This window comes from Aphis gossypii, chromosome 3 (genome assembly GCF_020184175.1).
Source record: "Aphis gossypii isolate Hap1 chromosome 3, ASM2018417v2, whole genome shotgun sequence".
NCBI classification, from domain to species: Eukaryota; Metazoa; Arthropoda; class Insecta; order Hemiptera; family Aphididae; genus Aphis; species Aphis gossypii.
In genome coordinates this window covers 39002016-39018192 of record NC_065532.1, presented here as the reverse complement: position 1 = coordinate 39018192, position 16177 = coordinate 39002016, and the positions used below count along the sequence as shown (strand labels likewise).

General features: G+C 28.2%; 3 protein-coding genes across 5 annotated transcripts; 2 read left to right on the top strand and 1 right to left on the bottom strand.

Annotated features, from left to right (window-relative positions):
* The first annotated feature begins 3804 nt into the window (after nt 1-3804).
* On the top strand, nt 3805-6416 carry LOC114121472 (uncharacterized). Of its 3 annotated transcripts, none has more exons than XM_027983831.2 (4): nt 3805-4280; nt 5113-5297; nt 5382-5697; nt 5774-6416. In XM_027983831.2, the coding sequence occupies exons 2-4, from the start codon at nt 5155-5157 to the stop codon at nt 6278-6280; spliced, it is 966 nt and encodes a 321-aa protein (XP_027839632.2). In that variant the 5' UTR covers nt 3805-4280; nt 5113-5154; the 3' UTR covers nt 6281-6416. The 3 variants fall into 3 exon arrangements, with proteins under 3 accessions (XP_027839632.2, XP_050059790.1, XP_050059791.1); XM_050203833.1 differs by lacking the exon at nt 3805-4280 and adding an exon at nt 5014-5033; XM_050203834.1 differs by lacking the exon at nt 3805-4280 and having other exon boundaries at nt 5134-5278.
* On the bottom strand, nt 6338-10104 carry LOC114121468 (polyglutamine-binding protein 1). The gene is made up of 6 exons (XM_027983828.2): nt 9820-10104; nt 8370-8518; nt 8109-8284; nt 7138-7291; nt 6757-6947; nt 6338-6574 (listed from the first exon to the last, which is right to left on the bottom strand). The coding sequence occupies exons 1-6, from the start codon at nt 9881-9883 to the stop codon at nt 6433-6435; spliced, it is 876 nt and encodes a 291-aa protein (XP_027839629.1). The 5' UTR covers nt 9884-10104; the 3' UTR covers nt 6338-6432.
* A 396-nt stretch (nt 10105-10500) lies between these two features.
* On the top strand, nt 10501-13412 carry LOC114121474 (heat shock 70 kDa protein 4). The gene has a single exon (XM_027983837.2). It carries the CDS (start codon nt 10740-10742, stop codon nt 13095-13097), a length of 2358 nt encoding a protein of 785 aa, XP_027839638.1. The 5' UTR covers nt 10501-10739; the 3' UTR covers nt 13098-13412.
* Nucleotides 13413-16177: the final 2765 nt, after the last annotated feature.

Genomic DNA, 16177 nt, shown 5'->3' with positions numbered 1-16177 from the left:
TATGTGATAAGTGCTTTGGTCCAACTAATATAATTTTTGCCAGAAGGTGTGGATTTTGAACATGAATATTTAGCTTGGGACTGGAATCATACACTAAATGAATCCTACCAACATTATCATTAAAATTAAGACTTATGGGAGTTATCACTATTTAATGCCTACACTTATAATTCATCACGAATGTATAAAGAAATGATTTTAATATCAATATTTTGTGTAGGGTATAAATTAGATAATACGTAATCTCCAAATTACTAGTATAATAAAGACTGCCTAATCTGATAATTACCAACAAATACAATTATTAAAATGAAACTATCCCGTTATTCCTTGTTACATAATATAAACATTCTCCTATAATTGCATAAACTTGCCATTATCTTATTAGCTTGTGCATGCTGTAGTGCAAAATTGGTTATTGGAGTGTTTAATTGTCAGTTCAAATGTTTAATATCATATCAATCATGGTAATCAAGTCAAGGACTTGAGACAAATCTTAACAATGCCTAACATGACTGATCTGAACATTTTGTATTTCAAGCTCTGAATGTTGGTTTTATAGGAGAAAGTTCACCAATGTTTGTTATTTAAAATGAAATGGTATTTTCAAACTAGCAGTTATTTTAAGTACTATTATATTTTGTTCTATGTAAAACAATGTTGATAAATTGTAGTACTATATTTAAGTACAGTGTGAAATTATATTAGTATGATATTGATATATATACACAACACACCAAATTCTGTACATGCTATTATTTATTCTGATTAGCTTAACTAGAGTTCTTCCAATCAAAAGGAACCTGATAGCTTTTATCTCTTACATAACATAAATACGCACTTATAATACTAGATTAAAGTTGTATTGAGTTACTTTAAAATGATTTCTACTTATTTCATATTTGAAATGCACAACAACCATGTTATGTACTATCGTCAGTGAGGGGCCAGTTTTCACACACAGGATCTAAGGTGATACCTATTACCTATAGTGCGACCAGTAAAATTAGAAGTGCTACCGTCACGCTCCCGGTGGCAAATTTCCTTCAGGGTTTCTACTAATACCATCCCCGCGTAAAATGTTTATATTATAATATACATTCGTGAAAAAAAAACTCTTAAGAACCCCTGGTTTTCACGAAAACAGCCACTAGGTGCGTGACGATTACCTACCCTTCTAATTTCGCTAGCCGCACTATAATGAATGTACATGCATGAAAACGTAAAAAATTCTGCTGGAGCATAGTTTAAAAACATATATGATGACCCTATTCAACTCAGCTGTGGTATGAATAGATTTATTAGGCATAATAAACAGGTGACCCCTAAAACAATACGAATAGGGTTAGCTTTTTTAAAAAATATAAAAAAAACTTCTTAAGTAAATGTGTTTTTTTACATTGAATACCATCAAGAGATATGTTATCTTTTATATGGAAAAAAAAAATTGAAATTGACCCTAATCACGGTGTTTTACGGTACCTACTTTGGTAGTTAACCTTTATTAATTTGAAAAATATTGAACACAAAAGTACCAACTAAATCCAACCAATATTCAAAATCGAAGCTTATATTCGATCTACTATAAGTTGTGTAAGCTCTAATAACATTCAAACATACATGTAAAATCAATATGCTTCATTCGAGGATCTTAAAGAGTGAATGCCGAATGAATAACCAAAATTTTCATGTAATAGCTAGCACTAATACATTTAAGAACCTCTACCTAAAAAATAACTATATTAAAAAAAAAAATTAGGCATCCATATAATTGTTGGTGACGTTAATGTAGTAATTGGAAATTATGCGTTTGATTGAAAACTAACAATTTTGGCCACACGTAGTGTTTTATATGTTGATATTTTTTATTTTTATGATGTAATTTAATATTATAGACAGCTCACAGCTTGGTGCCGTGTTGATTTAGCTCAAAATTATATTTATTCAAAAACGAATTTAAATTCTTATTATTTTAATTAGATAAATTGGCTCAATGAGCAGAGGTACAAATTAACAGTAGAACAGTAGTATTGTCGCAGCAAATAGTGTTATCGTGCTGGTTATGTGTACCCAATACCCATGTGTATGTCACTAACATTTTTTCAATTAAATAATTGTATAAAATATTAAAATTGAGTACCTATAGAAACAGACATTTTTTTTAAGGTTTTTTTTTGGAGTTCTGTTTTGATAAACAAAAATATATCATTAATCAATATCCATAGTAGGCCAGATACCATAATTTGTGATTATTTATTGAATAATAATAATATATAATATTATAATCTATGCCTCTATGCAAAAAATCGATTTATAAGTGAAGTGTACAACATCACTCTAGACATTTCTATTAACAACATCGAAATCGTTACAGCAATTCAGAAAATATTTTAATAATATTTTCTTTTTCTCTCCAGAACATCTGTAAAACTAAAAAACACCTGTAACTAATTCCTTCAATTATATTTGAAATTGGTTATCAGAATTTAACATTGACAAACAAAACTTAAGCACATAGTATCAATTATTTACTTCAAATTTTAACAGTTTAATGAAAGATGGATCCTGCAAAAGTTGATGAGACATCTGCAGAATCTGAAATGTTTGACATAGACAATGAAGATGACTCAATTACAGATGAAGGTTTTGAAGGCGTACTGCAAGTACCTATCAGATATATTGCAAAAATTGAGCAAAATGGGCATGGGCTCAGCATTTCCTAATTTAAGCTTGGCTTATAAGGAAATCTGTACATTGCCTCCAACGTCAGCTAGAGAAGAACGTTGTTTTTCAAAACTTAAAGTAATTGAAACTAATTTACGTTCAACTATGAGAGAGGCAAAACTAGATTATCTCATGGTAATTTCCTGCAACCTAGACATAGAAATAAATATGGATGAGGCAATTAATAAATATGGATCAAGATCTAATATTTGCTGCGTTCAAATCTATTGTACCAATAATTACACTTAATGTTATAATTTTCTTATTATATTTTTAATATATGAAATACATAAATAATCACTATTATGTATATATATGTGTGTGTGTGTAATATAACCTATGTATTATGTATCTAAATGATTTTATTTTTTTTTGATAATTTTAAGAGTGGTGTTGTTTAAAATATATGTGGGTGGTCAACTTTTATAACGACTGCACTCCCAACATCAATTGTGTCAATCTGCCACAGTCAAAATGTAATACATTTTTATATAATAAGCTCATGGGAGGGGTAATTACCCTATTACCCCTTGGATCCGCCACTGATTATAATGTATTTGAATATTTCTATTAATAGAATTAAATTTGAGGTTTTGGTACCTATTCAAATCTATAGAATAACACTATATTATACTTCTAAATATTTGACGTTGTCTTCTTATATTTGGTATTAATAAGTATTACACTCAACTAACAATGTTTTGAAATTTATTACATACCTACTTATTATTTTAAATTATTAAATAATAATAATAATATTTTTATTTCAATTCTAATTTTTTAATATCATATTATAACAATACAGGTAATCTTTAATCGTGATAATAACCAACATTAGTATTCACAACATATTTTCTTTCTTACAGAGTACAGACTATAATATAAAATTTATATGTATATTTATTAAAATATAAAATGGATATTTTGTTCGTGATAACCGATAATATCTAAAGATTGCTGAGAATTATTAATCGAGATCTATAGTTAGTACTTAGTTCTCAGTACAATAAATTATTATTCATTGTTCTATTTCAAATAATTAGAGTTGAGACTCCTGCATAATGTCAGTGATCAGCACGGATCACGATTTAAATAGTAGCACGGATATGGATGCTATCTATATCCGTGTTTGCCAGAAAGTTGTTGGTATTTACCACGGGGCACGGACGTATAATATATACGAGATATTTACTAATTTTAACAATGATTCATATTTTATTGATAACAACTTGTGCCGTTTAAATGTTAAATTTAATTTTTAATTTCGGACGGTACCGGTACACACTACACACTAATCAGTAATCACTATACAGTTTCGGTATTCACTATCCACTACAATTATATTGCTCAGTCCAATCTATAATATCTTTATTCTATGCTTTACAATAAAATTCAGACCGCAAATTTCGTCGTTATTACTTGCATAATTTATCGCAAAAAAAATATTATTTACTTTAAAAGACTATTTGAAAATATTAATAGTTATCAATCTACCTATATTGTCGTTCCGTGAAAAAATTGTTTCCATCATCATTTCGATTTTCGAATCAGATAAGGTATGTACTTAAAGTTTTTTAATTAATCATTTACAATAATAGTTAATAATAAATTATTAAATTAAGACAATAATATTTACCAATAATTATTCTTATTTTATTATTAAAACAACACCTTTTAAAAGTTACATAATTGAAACTTTTTTGATGTCCTAATTCTATATAATTAATATTGTTATTTTATTAATTTAACAATTGCCTAGGTATCTATTATTGATATTAGATTGTATTGTGTTGTGTATTTATATTATGGATTAAATTTGCCAAAAAAAAAAAGAAGCAAAATGACTAATAAATAGGGATGTTAAATACCTCCCTCATTAGGTAGTCATAAGTAATACTGTTTGGAGATTTACTTTAATATATCTTACTGGTATTGCATTATACAATTCAGTTCATAATATTTAATAAAACTAATATCTTTTACAAGTTTTAACTGATATCCTTAAAAATTAGAAATATCTGTTAGGTTTTCTACAAATTTTTAATCTAGTGTAGAACATAATGTACTTATTAATTGTTAGGCACTGTCAATCTATTTCAACTAGGCTAGTCTAATCTAGTGATTGCTGGCAACTGTGAGATTTTTAATTTATATCTAGCACCTAAAATTAATGTATGTAATTTATTAAGGGCTATGAACCAGACCAACATTATTAAGACATATTAATTTTAATCATATAATGTTACAGAAATAAGACTGTAAACTGCAACTGTGAGATTTTTCATTTATATCTAGCACCTAAAATTAATGTATGTAATTTTTTAAGGGTTATGAACCAGACCAACATTATTAAGACATTATATTAATTTTAATCATATAATGTTACAGAAATAAGACTTAAAACAAAACAAATATCTGAAATTCATATCCATGGAACTCGAATCGGAAATTGTCCAAGACAAAGTTATTGAAGAAATTGATGTGTTCTTATTTGATATGCCTGAAGAGTATTCTTTAGGACATTGTGTGGCTCAAGATATGCGAATGAGTGCTGGTATCGCCATACATTTCAAGTTATTGAATAATAATTTTAATGACATAATAATATAATCCATGATTAATATTTTTAATTTATATATTAATTAAATATGATTTAGGCAAGTGTTTGGAAGAGTTGGTGAACTGATGGACCAAAGACCTGATGTTGGTACTGTAGCGTATTTACAACAGAATGATCGATATATTTACTATTTAATTACAAAAGAACGTAGTAACAAAAAACCAACATATGATAGTATAACTGCAGCCATTAAAAAATTACGTGATTTTATTGTAAAACATGATGTCAAAAAATTAGCCATCCCACGTATTGGTTGTGGTTTAGACGGATTAAATTGGTCAAGAGTAAGAGGTATTATTGAAAATGAATTTCAAAACATAGGATGTACAATTAAAGTTTGTCATTTTACACAGGTAATTTTATATAATTTGACCTTAATAACAAGTAATTCTATGAAATAGTTACTCATAGTAGTTTTATTTTTTACAGAATAAGACAAAAGAGTCAGAATCACTCCAAGTTAAACATCCAACTGCTGTAAAACTTCATAAAAATATCAAAGATATAAGAAAGCGAGAATTTGAAAAACTGAATATTATATTATATTCTCGAACAACTACTTTACCAATATATTGGGATCAACATTTTCAATCTGTCAATGAAAAATATTGCTTCAAGTCAGAATACTATAGAGACTATCAGAAAGACCGTGAAGTTGGACAATGTTTATACTACAACACTATAGAAGCTTGTATATTTGTTATAATCACAAACGAAAATACATCAGATCATTTTTCATATCAAAACTTAGAAAAAGGACTCATAAAAATAAAAATGTTGATAGAGAAGGATCAATGGCACCCAACATTCATAATACACACAATGCGTAATCGTTTATTCGAATATCTCATTAATCAAAAAATTGTATCTTTAATTTGTTCAGCATTTTTAGACTTAACTCCATGTGTAATTCTTGAAATAGAAAGTAGTAACTAGTAATTTTTAAATGTTTAAATTAACAAAATATACTTTTGTTGAAATTAAAAATGACGGTTAAACTAATTATTACATTTATTTGATTTTTATTTATAATTTGAATTTTGAGTTAAATATAAAAATTTAAGACGATGAATACAGTTTCTTTTATTTTATTTACGCTTGGTTTGGCCAGATGAAGCTCGTAAAACTGCACCTGGACTAGGGTATGGACGCATTTGAAATAATGGTCCAGAGGCAGTTGTGTCCACCCCAGATTTTGCTTCAACGGTAAGTCCATCACTCCAAGATCCCCTATAAGTAAATAAATATAATTGATAAAATATATAATCTGATATTATATGTGTATAAATGTATAATACATAATATGTATATAAATGTAAAATAGTTTGTCAAAACTTCACTAGCTAATATAATAAATAACTAGTGGAATTTAATACATTGACAGCACATACTTTATTGGTATTGAATATTACCTGGAAATATCTGAATAAGCAGCTGGATCCATAGGATCAAGATCATTGTGTTTTGTTACTCTTCTTGGAGGATCTTTACGTTTTGGTTCACGATCATATCTCACTTCTTTAGCACGGATTTCTTGAACAGGCGGTGGCATAGGATTTTTTTTTCTTTTTTGTCGTTCATCCTCACTATCATCACTACTACTCTAAAATTATATTAAGTAATATTTAAAAAACTTCATACTTACATATTTATGAAATTACAAAAGTAAAAGCATCAACTAATTTAATATTTTAAGTAATAATTGCTTGTTTGATGTATTCAATTTATAATGTAACTATAATAATTCAAAAAGATGTCAGACTACAATATTTTTTTATAATTCAATTACTTACCTCTGAATCTGAAGTCTTTTTATCCATATTTTGCATTATAGCATGACGTTCAAACCGAAATTGTGCAACAGAATCAGTAACAATTGAACGAGGGTGGCTAGGAGGTAGCCAACAAACTGAATCATTCACTACATCCCAATAATAAAATCTGCCACTAAAAAAGATAATGAATATTATTAATATATCTAATAAAATGTTATTTAGAAAAAAAACATTAAATTGTTGAATAATGGATATTTAATGTATTAATACTCATTATTTTTTTAAGTTAATCAATAGCTTATAATTAATAAAAATCTCTATAGATAATTATTAAGAAGTAAATATTAATGTTATTTTTAATAAGTAATAAATAATAATAACACTACTAGTTGATAATAATCTAATTAAAACTAAATATTAATTATTAAATAAATTTGATGATATTATGAAAATCATTAAATTACTGATAAGACTAATAAAAAACTAAATTATATCTACACTACATGTAGATACATTGGTCTTGTTCCTACTGAATACAGTTGATATAAGAATGTCAATGTCGATTAGATATTAGATACGAGGAGAAAAGGATTAAACTGTAGGTAAATTAAATTACCTACCGTTAATACAATATTTTTTAATTTTTACATAGCAACTGGTTACTTTAAACAATCACCATCTCGATTGGTAACATTCTCGGTGTCACACAAATTAACAGAATGACCCCCAGCCATAAGACATAATATGTCAAAAAAAAAAAAATTTAATTGAATGTATAAAATAAATAATATATAATATAGTTAATACTTAATGTTTTAAATACATATAATATACATACACTATATTATAACATTAAACAAATTTAACAAACCGTATAATTGGATTGAATGGATAAATCATATTTATATTTATACAAGCTTAAATATATGAATTAACGGATCTTAAAAGTATTTTGATAATAAGAAGTAAATAAAGTAAATATTTCTTACGTTCCAGGATCATAAACTTCATGCCAATTTTTAGGTAAAGGGAATTTTTCTAACATAGCATTTCTAGATTTTAAATATCCATTCCTTGGTCGTTTGATACCATTTTTCCATCGCTGTTCACAATACTTAGTGCATTCATGATATACATTTGACTTATTTGGACAACCATGATGACCCTATCACAAACAATTAAATAAACTACACTTATATTTTATACACATGTAACTATTTTTTACTATATAATCATCAATAGGTACATACTTTGAATTTATCTAAGATTTTAGGATCTGGTTTATCATTTTCTTCATCACTATCTTGTGAATCTGAACCTGAGTTATCATTTGTATCATCAATGTCATCATAACATTCTGCAATTACTTCTTCTTCAACTTCTTTTGTATTATTCTTAGCTAAAGTATAATAAAAATATTATTACTGTTCATAGGAATATAATATTTCAGAATTACATATAATAATACATTTAATAATTTACATTAACTACTTTAATCAAATATTTAGGTTGAAATTACATAAGCTTCATAATTCTTTTTATGTTAACGAGTGTACAATAAATATTTAGTTGAATTATGAATACTTAACCTATGAAAACCAAGAAAGATTAATATTATTTTGATAAAGAACTACAATTTTTATAACCTTTCTTAAAATCATATACTTATATACATTAGTTCATATATTCCAAAAAAAAATAAATGCTCAAACAAAGATTTGCAGGAGTTCCTCAAGACAATGATATTGTACCATTCCTATAACTATAATATAAGAATGGTGAGATATACTATACTATATTAGTTAGACCTGACCATATCAAAAAATATTGTGGTTGAAACATATGCTAACGATACTGCTTTATTGTCCATCAAGCCCTCCAACTACAAAATCATTTGAATACTCTCTCACAATGATTTACTAAATAGAAAATCAAAATGAATGAAACCAAGTCCTCTTTTATTATTCCGACCTCATAACTGTCCACTCGTATCGATTAACAACATAATCGTTCTTTATTCAGCAGAAGTTAAGAACCAGAGACTTACATTAGACAATTGCTTAACCTAGTAACTTTGTCTAAAATACAAGCAAAAGAAATTCAATTCCAGAATTCATCTGCTGAGGCCATCTTTTTGTTCTAACTTATTTTTACCAATCAAAATTATTTTATATAAAACTCTTCTTTTTAAACTACCTACTGTGAGTATTGTTAAATTGGGCTTGTTTTATTTGGTAAAAATTGAATTAAAAGAACTATAGGTACATTATACAAGCTTTACATACTATCAGTCTGTATATAATCACTTGTACACGGTACACCCAGGTTCAACACAAATTAATTGTTATAAACCTTCAATCAACGAAACTGCCACACTTTTTTTATATAAAGTTCAATACCCAACTGTAAGGCAATACCAACCTATTGATCAATGAGAGGTATCATCATTCATACTCCCCAGAAAATCAACCAGATTTTTAAAAAGAAACTGGTGTTGCAACTTGATGGCTTAAGTTTTAAGCTTTAAAATATTAAAAGGTGTCACAAATATGTAATTTCTTCCTCCAATGAAAAAACTCATCCAACAATCATGTAAACTATGTATATAACTTAATGTGCAGACGCATAGATAATAATTTTTGAAATAAAGTCCAAAAAAAATATTATAATATAACAATACACTTTTTGTATATAGTTTACCTTCGTTTTCAGTAAGTATTCCTCGAGTTGCCAACTTTTTAGCCAAAGCTGGAGGTAAAGGCATTGTGTTTAGTTTAAATTTATAGAATTAAACAATTGAATATAAAAAAAAAAAAAGATTATAAATTTAGGAATTAATCATTTTTAAAAACTATTTTTCGAATTCAATGTTTTAATTTCGACTACTTTAGTACTTTTTTTACTTTTAATTAATTATCAATATTTAAATTAAATTATTATTTATTATAGTGTAAAGTGTTGAACTTCATAATTGTGATTATCAATAAATAATAATATCATATCAAATATGTGAGCCATGATAATATTCACGGTCTTAGAATATTCGTTGTTTTGTGATTAAACCATAGATAATAAAGATCTTTATAATATCTTTATTATCTATGGATTAAACGGAGGAAGAGGTGATAACCTTGAAATTAAAATTGTACAATTTTTTTTTTAATTACAAAATTTTAAAAATCTAATAAAATTTTAAACCAAATCACATAAAATTTTACGGTATTAATATTTACATCGATAATTTTTTTTTCAAAAAACTATTATCTTATTGGTGTGATATTTTTTCACGAACCATTGGCGGGACGTTTGTCTCCCTGCGCCGAAGCGGCGACTGTATATAGGCCGCCCGATACACCCCCACCACCCGGCACAAAACTGTTTGTCATCCGATGTGTAGAACGTTCTAGAATATTCCCTTAATCGATTCACGTTTGCCGGCTCTCCGAATCGCGTGTGCTGTGCCAAGCATTCCGTCGGTTTACTTAGTTATCAATTCAATCCTCTTTAGACCGCGCGTTAAAAGCCGATAATTTTTTTTTATTTCTCATTCACGGCGTGAGCACACCTACTGATCGACATATCCACGTGATAATTTCTCACCGTACGATTTACACAAATAAATGGCCGCGATGTCCGTAATAGGTATAGACTTCGGCAATGAATCGTGTTATGTGGCCGTGGCCCGGGCCGGCGGCATCGAAACGATCGCCAACGATTACAGCTTGCGGGCCACGCCGTCGTGCGTTGCCTTCAGCCCCAGGAACCGTATCATCGGTGTGGCTGCGAAGAATCAGATGGTTACCAACATGAAGAACACCGTGCATGGCTTCAAGCGATTGCTGGGCCGGACCATCGACGACCCGTTCGTCAAACAAGAGCTCAAACACCTGCAGTTCGGCGTGGTCAAGGGTGACAACAACAAAATCGGAATTAACGTCAACTATCTAAATGAACAACAAACATTCAGCCCAGAGCAGATCACCGGCATGTTGCTGACCAAACTCAAAGAGATATCTGAGTCATCGCTCAAGACTAAGGTAAATGATTGTGTCATTTCAGTTCCTTCTTATTTCACAAATGCCGAGCGCAAGGCATTGCTTGACTCTGCCTCTATTGCTGGACTCAACGTCCTGCGTCTGTTCAATGAAACCTCTGCCACGGCACTGTCCTATGGTATCTATAAACAGGACCTTCCTAACCCCGAAGAAAAGCCCCGTAATGTTGTGTTCGTTGACTGCGGATACACTTCCCTCCAAGTTTTCATCTGTGCGTTCAACAAAGGCAAATTGAAGATGTTGGCTAGTACGTTTGACTCTCAATTGGGCGGTAGAGAATTTGATTACATTTTAGCTGAACATTTCAGTAAAGACTTCAAGTCCCGTTATAATATTGATCCAAGAACTAATGCAAGGGCGTTTTTGAGATTGTTGACAGAAGTTGAAAAGATTAAGAAGCAGATGTCTGCTAATTCCACTAAGTTGCCAATGAACATTGAGTGTTTCATGGATGATAAAGATGTGCATGCTGACATTAAAAGATCAGAATTTGAAGAATTAGCCATGTATTTATTCAATAGAGTTGAAGTCACATTAGAACAGTGCCTTAAGGATTCTAAGCTGAGTAAAGATGACATTTATTCTGTAGAGATTGTTGGCGGCTCCAGTCGTATTCCATACATCAAGAACTTAATAGAAAAAATCTTTGGCAAAACACCTAGCACCACTTTGAATCAAGATGAGGCCGTGGCTCGAGGATGTGCTTTACAATGTGCAATGCTATCACCAGCTGTGCGAGTAAGAGATTTCAGTGTTACTGATATTCAAAGTTTTCCTATTGAACTCCTATGGGATCCAGCTGATAACTCGGATGATGGTCGTGCTGAAGTTTTCCCTAAAAATCATGCTGTTCCATTTTCTAAAATGTTATCTTTCTACAGATTAGCTCCATTTACTGTTAAAGCTCATTACTCTGGCCCTATCCCTTATGCAGATAGTTATATTGGTCAATTCACTGTTCGTGATGTCAAACCTACAGCTGACGGAGCAAGCCAAAAAGTTAAAGTTAAAGCCAGAATTAATTTACATGGTATATTCAGCATTAGTAGTGCTACACTTTTAGAGAAATCTGAATTAGTAGAAGAAGTTCCACCTTCTGAACCTATGGAATCAAATGAAACTGAACCTCAGCCAACTGAACCTGAAGAAAAAAAAGAAGAAAAGAAAAAATCTGTTACAAAAACTATTGATTTACGTATTGAATCTTTGACTCACGGTTATTCGACTATGGATTTAAATAACTATATTGAGCAAGAAGGTAAAATGGTTGCGTCTGATCGCCAGGAGAAAGAAAGAATTGATGTTCGTAACAGTCTTGAAGAATACATTTATGATATGAGAAGTAGAGTTTCTAGTGAAGAAGATTTAGCCTCCTATATAGTAGATGCTGATAAACAAAAAATTGTTAAACAGTTAGAAGACCTGGAATCTTGGCTGTACGAAGAAGGCGAAGAATGTATTAAAAATATTTATACAGAGAAATTGGATTTGTTAAAAATGGTTGGTGAACCCATCAAGAGACGTAAAGTAGAGTACACAACTTTCCCATCTGTTAGAGATCAAGCTATCCAATTAATTTCAAAAGCTGAAAGAGATATTGATGCATTTCGTAAAGGAAGTGAGCAGTTCAACCACTTAGACAGTGCTGAAGTAGACAAGTTGTCTGAAACACTTAATAATGCCAAGAGTTGGTTGGACGAAAAGACAGCCAAAGTAACTGCATCTCCTTTATATAAAGACATTCCGATCAAGTTAGATGAATTTGTTAGAGAGAAACATAGTATAGAAGAGAATATAAGCAAAGTTTTATATAAACCAAAGCCAGCACCTAAAGTGGAACCTCCGCCACCTAAGGAAGAAGAGAAAAAAGAACCAGAACCAATGGAAACTGAACAGCCAGTCGAAAATGGTAAAGATGCTTAAAAATGTTACTTTTAACACTTTATTTTTTTTTTTTTCTATTGTTTAATATATTTAATTTTTTTATTTCAAAAATATGTCACCTTTATATTTGTATGTTTGTATTCACAAATATGAAATAATTTTGTAAGCAACATAATGTATTACAGTTTAATAGATGGAAAAAAACAAATTTACTAGAACAATATAGGAATATTATGTTTCATTATTTTTCCTGCTCCTGTGTTAACTATTAATTAACTAACTTTGATTAAAGAAAATAAAAAATTGTTCATCACGTTTAATGATAATTAATAAATTGTATTAATCTGTCTAATATCACCATTGTTCACAGCTGATGTACCTTAGTTAAAATTAATACATTAATCTTTCAAGTATTTTTAAATCTTTATAAGTATTTTATTAACTGTGTCCCATTTTACTGAATGTATAATTAAATGTAATTATTTACAATCTCCTGGTTGTTAATGTCATTATTGTTAGTTGGTTAATTTATTTTATTTTCTATTAAGTATATACATAAACTAAATCATAAAAATCACTAGTTTTTAATGTATGTATGAATGACATAATATGCTGTGGCCTGAATACAATACTTCACACTGAATTTATAGTATAGTATACTTTTACCGAATTCTTAAATCCTATTTTTGTAATGATGACTAGTCACTAGTGACTACTATACAAGTACCTGAGTAAAAAGACAATTTTTTGTTAAAACCTCATGACTTAAAGAAAGAAAAATACTTCTATGTTGATCAAATAAATCTTAATTATTAATAAACTTTTGTACACTATTCTTTAACAATAATTATTAATAAACCTAACTGTGGGATGTAGATACCACGTTTCAAACGTAAAATTCACAATAGATACCGCATTACCGCTAGACACCGAATAGTTAATTATTGTAGCTATGGTTGAGAGAATAATACTGCAGCTTCGAGTTTAGAATTTTTTTTTTTATGTTATAATTTGATTTATTTAAAACGGAATGATTAATTGATAATTATTATATTATACTAACCTATAACCTAGGTACTGGTTTTTTCCCCCACAAATTTTTGCGGATTATCATTGAATGCCAAGTAGTCTGTTTAAAGTCCAATTTTGATATGCTAAACTTACTATTCAGACTATTTAGTAAATATAATAAATAATAGGATAAAATAAAAATCAACCGTAATAATTATGTTCGATTTTTAATTGGTTGGTAAGATACTATTGTTTGTTTTTTTTTGTCAATCGAATTAGTCTGTATATTTTAAAAAAAAAAAAGCATTTTTTTCTTTGCATATTATGTAATTCAATTGATAACTACCTACTACATGTCTACATCACAACCCCAATATTATATTCTTAATTTTTTATGTATTATTAAATGTGAATGTAAAAACAATGTTTTATTAAATAAATGTTTGCCACATATACGAATATGATCGGTATACAAACATTATTACCTACCTAGTGGTTTCAACACTAAAATATAAACATTTTATAATAATTCATACCTATGTATTTACATGAAAATAATTTATATTAAAATAATAATATGCCATTAGACTAGTCATCGCCAATCGGTAGGACGCGGACCACGTATTATAATATTAGCAGATTAAAGTCGTAGGCGGTCGTTAATATTAGACGCATGGCGACTGACTAAGCAGTGAAAACAAATGCATATGTGTTCCCACAACCAAACCTTCCCACTGCCCGGCACAATATTCTAACGAGTATCGTGCATTCAAATTCGTTAGTACGCCCACTCAAAATAACTCCAAAAGTGCAATTTCAAGTATTACAATAATAAATTTATTACACTTTTTTTTAAACATTTTGTATTCATATTAAGTAAATCGTTAATAATTAATACCTTTAGATTATGATATGAGTAATATGTATCTAATTCTTGGTCAAAATTAATATTGGCCACCTACTACAACTGTCAACTACATGTCTTGGCAAAATATGTAAATTGTAATAAAAATCATTAATTAATTTTTTTATTACTTTTTAGCTGTTCAAAAATATAATAGCTGATCATATTATAATTATGTTGGGGCAGGACGTTTCAAATTTTAGTACCTAAGTAAATGTATATGTAGATCAACTAATGAAAAAAAATACAATAGAAGTCAAACAATCCTCTTTATAATTATTTTAAGATTTTATAATAAAAAATTTAAGTGATAAGATACAAGAAAATTTTTAATAATTACTTGACAAACAATTAATAGTCTAGAAACAAGTATCTAAGTATTTATAAATAGTTTAAAAAGGTAAAATTAAAAGTTAAAGATATCGTACAAATTAAAAAAGATAGCAAATGTAATTACGTTAACAAGAAAATGTTTAATTTTATTAGCAATCATTAATTTATTTATATAAATGCAATTTTTTTCTAATAAAATATTGATTTTTTATTTTATTTTTCAATAACTTTTCAGCAAAAAAAAAATTAAATATTTAAATTTTAAATATAAAAAATTTAAGTCCACAATACATATTATATATACAAATTTTAATATAAATATTATAAGTACTATAATAATTATAATACATTTTATGAATTTATTCTTATCTAACTGAATGTACCTATCATATTTAATCAACTTTTTCTTATACTTCATAGCTATATTATATAATAATATATTATCTTCAAATTGAAGTCTTAAATCTCATAAAATAATCTACATGGTTTATCAGTAATCAAAAACTAATATTGTGAATACTATTAAATCAAAATTTAAATTAACACCTCAAGAGATTTTTATATTAGTTTACCATATTGGATTTAAAATATCTTATTTCAATTAACTAAACTATCATAACATTTTTTCTATAAACATAATGCAGCTTTAAAACAATTATTAATAAAATAAATAATGTATTTCTATTGCATTTGTACATAATTAAATGTTCATAGTTATTAACATTATGTTTGTTTAATACTAAATAAAATAGTAATGAAATATTTTTTTTAATTTATTGAACTTTCATTTATAAAATTTACTTTAATTAATATTAATATGTTGACTTATTAATAACTTAGTACTTATAAATAATTAGTTAGCAAGTAAAAA

Coding starts and splice junctions, on each gene's coding strand:
- LOC114121468 (XM_027983828.2), bottom strand. CDS start 9,883: ATGCCTTTACCTCCAGCTTTGGCTAAAAAGTTGGCAACTCGAGGAATA. Junction 7,292..8,108: donor GAAGTTTATGATCCTGGAAC/GTAAGAAATATT, acceptor TATCTTTTTTAG/TGGCAGATTTTATTATTGGG. Junction 6,575..6,756: donor GCTTATTCAGATATTTCCAG/GTAATATTCAAT, acceptor ATTTACTTATAG/GGGATCTTGGAGTGATGGAC.
- LOC114121474 (XM_027983837.2), top strand. CDS start 10,740: ATGGCCGCGATGTCCGTAATAGGTATAGACTTCGGCAATGAATCGTGT.
- LOC114121472 (XM_027983831.2), top strand. CDS start 5,155: ATGGAACTCGAATCGGAAATTGTCCAAGACAAAGTTATTGAAGAAATT. Junction 5,298..5,381: donor GGTATCGCCATACATTTCAA/GTTATTGAATAA, acceptor AATATGATTTAG/GCAAGTGTTTGGAAGAGTTG. Junction 5,698..5,773: donor AAGTTTGTCATTTTACACAG/GTAATTTTATAT, acceptor TATTTTTTACAG/AATAAGACAAAAGAGTCAGA.